The sequence below is a fragment of the Rhamphochromis sp. 'chilingali' genome (assembly GCF_963969265.1).
Source record: "Rhamphochromis sp. 'chilingali' genome assembly, chromosome: 17".
In the NCBI taxonomy this organism is placed as follows: Eukaryota; Metazoa; Chordata; class Actinopteri; order Cichliformes; family Cichlidae; genus Rhamphochromis; species Rhamphochromis sp. 'chilingali'.
The window spans coordinates 16,553,103-16,560,157 of record NC_137944.1 but is presented as its reverse complement, the minus strand read 5'-3'; the positions used below and the strand labels follow the sequence as shown (position 1 = coordinate 16,560,157).

General features: G+C 42.1%; 1 protein-coding gene across 2 annotated transcripts; it reads left to right on the top strand.

The window, feature by feature from the left end:
* The first annotated feature begins 3,933 nt into the window (after positions 1-3,933).
* On the top strand, positions 3,934-6,695 carry sp8a (sp8 transcription factor a). 2 transcript variants are annotated; one of them, XM_080862392.1, is made up of 2 exons: positions 3,934-4,718; positions 5,124-6,695. In XM_080862392.1, the coding sequence occupies exon 2, from the start codon at positions 5,261-5,263 to the stop codon at positions 6,425-6,427; it is 1,167 nt and encodes a 388-aa protein (XP_080718518.1). In that variant the 5' UTR covers positions 3,934-4,718; positions 5,124-5,260; the 3' UTR covers positions 6,428-6,695. The 2 variants fall into 2 exon arrangements, with proteins under 2 accessions (XP_080718518.1, XP_080718517.1); XM_080862391.1 differs by having other exon boundaries at positions 3,935-4,718; positions 5,228-6,694.
* Positions 6,696-7,055: the final 360 nt, after the last annotated feature.

Sequence of the window (7,055 nt, the reverse complement as noted above, 5' to 3'; positions counted from 1 at the left end):
CCGAGCATCCATCAACACTAACCCTCAGCGTGTGTGTGTGTGTCTGTGTGTGTGCGGAATAAAGAGAGGAAAGAGAGTGCTCATAAAGTGCAATTTCAATTCACCTTCATCCCAAAACTTGAGCCAAACAAACTCGGCAGAGGTGTCTACACACTCATCCTCCCAACCTTTCTCTCCTCACTGACAAATCCTCCCTCCTCCTCTTTTTTTTTCTAATTTCATGAATGGGTTTGTCTGCTGGTGTATGTATATGCGCTGTATACATGAATGCGAATGAAGCCGTTCAACAGTGTAATTACATTGGCCTGGATTCCCTCAATCTGCTGCACGGGCTGATGAGAGATGCCCTCTCTGACCCCTGTATGTGCGTGAGAGCGACAGAAAAATGAGGGTAAACTTCTACAGATTTCAGGGCAGCTTATTGTCACTGTATCCACTAACCAAAGGGATAATCTATGAAACCAATGGAAATCAGTCCTCTCTACGCTTGCTTTCCATTACTCTAAAGCACTGGACTTTTTAAGATGTCCTCCTCTGATGACCTTATATTTATCTTTTCTTGCTATTGTATCATTTATAAGCGTTAGAATTTCAATAAGCTGCTATACGCTATGTGAGAGATTAAAAGCATACAAAGGGTAAATGAGTCGAAGAGATTTCACTATGTACTGATTCTTTATGGGATGGTTTTTTCTTAAAAAAAAAAAAAAGAGGGGTGAATCTTATGATTTCATCACAACAACTCAAACTAATTTCCCTGACTCTGCTGCTACAGTCGTCCATCAGCTCCGTGCTGACAGACAGGCTGCGGACGTGCCCTCTCAGTGGAGTAATTACAGGAAGCCAAGGAGGAGCTGCTTCAGGCACATCCTGGCGCACAGCTCACCTGGATGACTTTTCCTGCACTTTAGAAAAGAAAGTTTATTTTTATTTTAACGTCTTAACGTGCGTCTTCACATTGATTGTCGCAAGGTCTGGAACCTATCCTTCTTTTTTCTTTTTTTTCTTTTTTTTTAACTAAAATTGAGTGGCTACCCCCTGGTTACAATAAATATTTTTTTGTCATGTTTAGCAGCTTTGTCGTTTGACTCTGTGATTCTCCCGCTAATTGTCTCAGCAGGGCAGCTGACCAAGATGGCTGGCCTGCCCTCTGGATCACTCCTGACTATGCTCCAACCTACAAAAGGAGGAGATGGGGAAGAAAAAGCAAGGAGAAATAAAATACTTCACCCACCCCTCTCCCGGAGAAGTGCCAGATCTTTATTTCACTCTTTTCTCCCAGCTCTTTCTGTCTCAGTGCCCACAAAGTGATTGGAAAGCACACGACAATCTTTTTTTGTTGACGTTCGATGGCGCGTGATAATGCGGTCATTATCATGGCTAAAGGAGCAGGTTGAGGCTCAGACAGGGTTTCACTGGGGGCCTTTAAAGCACACACATACAAAAACACGCACACACTCTCAGTGTGGGAAAAGAATGCTTCGAAAAGAGGGACAGCTGTTTGGGTGGCTTGTGAAGATGGCGATTAGGTTTAGGGGAAGATGGCCCACTGTAAACTCCACCTGTGCATACGGCCTTGCCCGAGGCTGTGGGGGAAAGCAGAGCCTCTCATTTCATCCAGTCTGCTGAGAGGTGTGTGTTTTTGTGATTTCGCTGTAATAACTAAAATACCCAAATCCAAAATTTTACAGCTATGAAGCCCAACTTCTAAATTATTTTCTGGGTTTCATTTCAAAGTAGAGTAAGCAAATATTCATTTGAAGCTAATCCAGCATATCAAGTTTATGAAGTCAATTTTAAGTTGAAAGCTGTGACATTGTCCACCACAGCACAGTGGATTTAGCAATAGCTGCAAAACAAACTGAACTAAGAAATTGTAGAAACAACTCAGTGTAAAGTGTAGACGGTATGAAAGAGAACCAAAGACATCACGGTGGCACCCACTGCTTTTAGATTTTGCATTTTGAAGCTTCAACATGGCAGTCACTGTTTTGTTTTTGGTTTCCTGGATTGAGAAGTTGCATTAGATGAATGAAAGTGTGGAATTCCCCTTTAACAACTAATGCTAGCTAGCTTGTTTAGCACGTTACATTCTCAAACTGTATGGGTGCAGCTCACAAACACACATATCGGCTAATTAGTGCTAATAAAGAGCTACAGTTTCACTCAAAACTAAAGCATATATATATTTTTGAGATGACAGATATAAAGCTCAAAAAGACAGCAGCAGCACAAACAAAGGTTGGTCGGCCTAGTGCACACTGAGCCAGCTGCCTGTACTGGGACACCTGTCAGTCAACATAGCCACGCCCCTTAAACCGTACATACTGAATGCTTTTTGTTTGTTACATATTTCTCTCTGAAACTGACAGCTGGTCATTTGGACTGGCAGGTTATAGTTTCCTAGGTAACCCTATAGGTGGTTTTATGTCAGTCAACGGTATTCTTCAGTCTCATTGGTAGTCACTTCAGTCGCCTGCCCAAAAGTTTATTACAGGTCCCGCCCACTTCACATCGTCAGCAGTTATTTCGTTCATGGTTGCTTCACGAAATCATTCACTATCTTTGGTCTCTGTGAATTATCTCCAGTGTTTATGCAGCTCTTCCAGGGAGATAAGATCTAAAAACATTGACCTCACTCAAATTTATTTTAAATACAACAAAGAAAATGTATGCAAGAAAGAAAAAACAAAAAACAAAACAAAACAACATTCTGGGTTATTATGTCAAAAATTTAATTTGGGATATGAAATTGTTAAATTACTTGAAATTTTTAGTTTCTGCTGGACAAGTCAAAATTTTAAGATATTAAATTGAAATTTTGAAATTCAATTTCTTCACTTTTTTTCTCTTTTTTGGTGGCACAAAAATTCTTCCATACAAAAGCCACCTGGTTCAATTTACAGAAGAACTAAATTGACTGTAGGAAGTATCATTATTTAATTTAATTTTAAATTAAATTTAAATTACATTTTAATTTGGTTTTGGGGTAAAGTACCCCTCTAATCTAAGCTGATGCACCATGCCATCCTTACTTACTTAAAATGAAAAAGGCTTTGCAGCTGCTTGTCTAGCTTCTCTACATTTTACAAAAAGGTGCAAGTACAGCAGACCAACAATGTATTTGTTATTTTCCTGGAGAATAGTTGTTAGGCCTATAAACTACTAATCTAGCCACTGGTCAAGTAAGTCAATCCATTGTACATCATATGTTTGAGATATTAGTATCTTGGTGTGTTTAAACCATCAAGGATATGCTGAATAATTTCCTTCAAGAAACAAACAACAAACATCTGCCTTAACATTTTGAAGTGTACATGAAATCTAAGCTAAAATGATATATCGGACTTTGCATTGCAACACCAAAAATAATTATGCACACTAGCAGCCACTTGATTTAAACTGTGAGATGTGATTAACTTTTCTGTGAGTGTGGAGCTGACTTCATTTAGGATAGTCAAAGCGATGAGGTAAGGGCAGGAAAGCAGTATATCAAGCAAATGAAGAAAGTAGCTTGAATCCTGCTGTTTTATTACATTTGAAATTCAAATGAAATATAAGTGCCTTTGCTCTTACATTAGGTTATTTCTAGGGTGCTTGTGTCATCACAAAGGTTAAACATGCCTGATTTAAGTGTAGGACTATCTATTCAAATAATAAAAGTTACTTCCTCCCACTGTTAGTCTGAGCTTAGCCAAGTGTCTAAATGAGTTATAAAATTAGGGAAAAGAACAGAAAGAGGTGCTTTATTTTAAAAAGTAATTTGTTTTGTGTTGAATAAGATGAAATTGTAGAGGCAGTGATGGTATCCTCCTTTCCCTCCCCCAGGGCTGACTGGATACGCCCCAGGGACAGGATGGGACGGACCTGACCAGCCTCCCATTCATCAGCCTTTCCCTCTGAGTGAACTCACAACATAAGTAAAACAAAACTGCGCTTTGCTGTTTTACATGCACAGAAAGCTTCCCTTGTGTATTTTATTGTGTTTACTAGCACGCATTATCTTTCTTGGCCGATGGCACAAAATCCCCTTATGCCATCATAGTTGCTTTTTAGTTTATTAAATGTTGCCTTTTTATTGCTAAATTAAGGGGTAACTTCACCTTAACACAGCTTTAAATTCAACTGGCAGTGAATAGGTTTGGGGGATTTTAGCTGCAATTTGCCTACTTTGCCTTATCATGGAGCCTTGCGCTGTTCGAAGTCCAGTAACGAAATACATGGAGCATCAAATATAAATACACGTGAAACTAAATGGCATTACTGCTGCTACATTTTTATTAACCTAATGAGGAAATGCCTTAAATCAGTCACGGAACTATTCACTGCCACTTTTTGTGGCGTTATGACGTGTATTTTGACCAAGTGGTGAGAAGGAAGAACGTTTCTGCGCACTCATCTGTTGCTTCAGTGTCTCCTTTTGAATTTCATGCCTTAAACTTTAAACTATTCTCTCACTCCTACTTTGAAACTATACTTGCTTACAACGTTTGAAACTTATGACGACCCCGAGCACGAATGTTTGGAGAAGATGACAGCTGATGTCTGATTGGCCAGCGGATGCTTAGCGCCGCTTCAAAGCCACGGGGAAGATACAACTACTACCAAAGCAGTCAGAGAGGAAAACAGACCGATCACGCAAGCTACCGAGAGCACACACAGACACTGACAGCAGAAGATATCACTGCACGGAGTCCATGGCTGCCACACTGCTTGGGGTGAGTTTGCATTTCGACGCAACTTTTGTTTTTCTCTGAATATTTTTTTATTTTAATTTTAATTTTTTGGCAAAAGCAAATTCTTAAAAGGGTCTGTCCATTTGCTTATTCGGTTAATATTTATTTTATTCCCTTTATCTCGTTTAAATGCCGCTGTTTATAATAAAAGTATCGTTATTTAAATTAACCGAGCTTTAGTTCTTTTCCCATCTACATTTTTAGCTTTCACAGCTTGCGCTATTGATGGCGAGTTGCTACGTCTAATGGAAAAGTTAAGCGATTTTTAAAAGATTATTTGCCCACCATAGTTAAAGTTTTATAAGTTACTAAGTTATCCCACCTGCTGTGATTTTGCTGGTTAAGTTAAAAAACAACAACAATGTAAGCTTCATTTGTGTTTTGCAGACTGTGTCCAACTCATTTGATTTACATGCTGCATTTTACGCGTGTTTTGCGCACATGGTTTCAGTGGCGTGCTGGCTCTAAGTGCGTGCTTTGTGTTCCCGCAGGAGGAGCCACGGTTGGGCAGCACCCCGCTGGCCATGCTGGCCGAAACCTGCAGCAGGATTGGGGAGCCCAGCCCCTCGTGCTCCCCTACTGTTTCCGAGGGAGCCCCCGGACCCGTCAAAGGGTTCCATCCGTGGAGAAGGAGCTCGCAAGTCACCAGCAACTTGGGTACCTGCCTCACATCGTTTGGGGTTTCTTCTGGGACCTCCAGGAGTAGCAGGACCGGACTGAATGACGCCTCTAGCGCTTTCACTGTGACGGCTGCTACTTCTTCTTTAGGGAATGATTTTTCGATGTACCAGCCCGCTGTGCCACCGGACAACTGCGTTCCCAATTCCGCACACGCACAGCGGCCCGTGCTTCTGACCAAATTTCCCTCCTCGGTAGAAAGCATAGCCGGGATATATCCAAGGATGCATGCACATCCCTATGATCCATGGTTCAAACCCGTGGGGGATACTGGTAACGGGCCTCCTGCCTGGTGGGATATGGGCAGCAGCTGGGTGGACGCACAGAACACAGTCGGGTTACCCTCTCCTTTGAGCAGCTACACCAGTGACTACAGCTCTAACTTCAGCCCTGGTGCCTCTCAGCACCTGCTCCCCGCGGCGCAACATCTCTTCGACGGCTTCAGACCACCTGTTCCCGCAGCCTACACAGAGCCTCCGGTCACGGCGGCACCTCCTCTCACAGGTTCCCCAGTCGTTTCTTTGCCCCCATCCTCCCGCTCCTCTTCACGGCGCTACTCCGGTAGAACCACTTGTGACTGTCCAAACTGCCAAGAGGCGGAGAGCCTCGGCCAAGGGCGCACGAGTCCCCGGCGGAGGGGCTTGCACAGCTGCCACATCCCAGGTTGTGGTAAAGTTTACGGCAAAACTTCGCACCTGAAGGCCCACCTGCGCTGGCACACCGGGGAGAAGCCGTTTGTCTGCAACTGGCTTTTCTGCGGGAAACGCTTTACGCGCTCTGACGAGCTCCAGCGGCACCTGCGCACACACACCGGGGAGAAGCGATTCGAGTGCCCCCTCTGCCACAAACGATTCATGCGCTCTGACCATCTCAGCAAGCACGCAAGGACACACAGCCCGGAGGATGGCGGGGAGCCGGGGCTCACGAAGGGCACCAGCGACACGGACAATAGCGGCAGCCCGAGCCCTGGACTGAGACTGCACAGCACCGAGGGACAGAGAGCGGTGCAATAATCCACAGAGCTGAACCCGATGAACCCACACGTAGGTTGTTTGCTTTACAGCGTGCCGTGGACTCTAAAGAACTGAAACAGCACTTTATGGATCACTCTGCTTATACCTCATCTGTTATTTGTACCTTTCTATGAAAAATCTTTTACTCATCTGTCGTTTAGTTTTTGTTTTCTTTTTTAATTTTTCTATTGCCTAATTTATTCTCTTTTTTTAATATAAAAAAGGAAGAAAAACGAGCCTTTCATAATCCCCTTTTACTTCATTATTATAGTAATTAAATATATAAATTATAAAAAAGTTTGAGTGACTACATTTCTATAATTTACTCGTGTTTGAAAGTCTGTGTTGCACTGGGATTAATAAATGGGGCAATTTTCAATTAAAAACAAACAAAACAACTATTCACATGCAATAATCTAAGTTTTGTTGTATATTACAATTTGCCTCAGAAACAAAGTCTTAGTTTTCAGTTTGCAGTGATTATATATAAAAACATAAAAAAAATACATACATAACAATTCTATTTTTTTTAATTTAACAATTTTATTCTATTTAAGTAGGCACATCTGCACATCTGCACCTTTAGATACAAAGAGTTCTGTAGTCAGTGACGTCAGCTGCTGCTTTA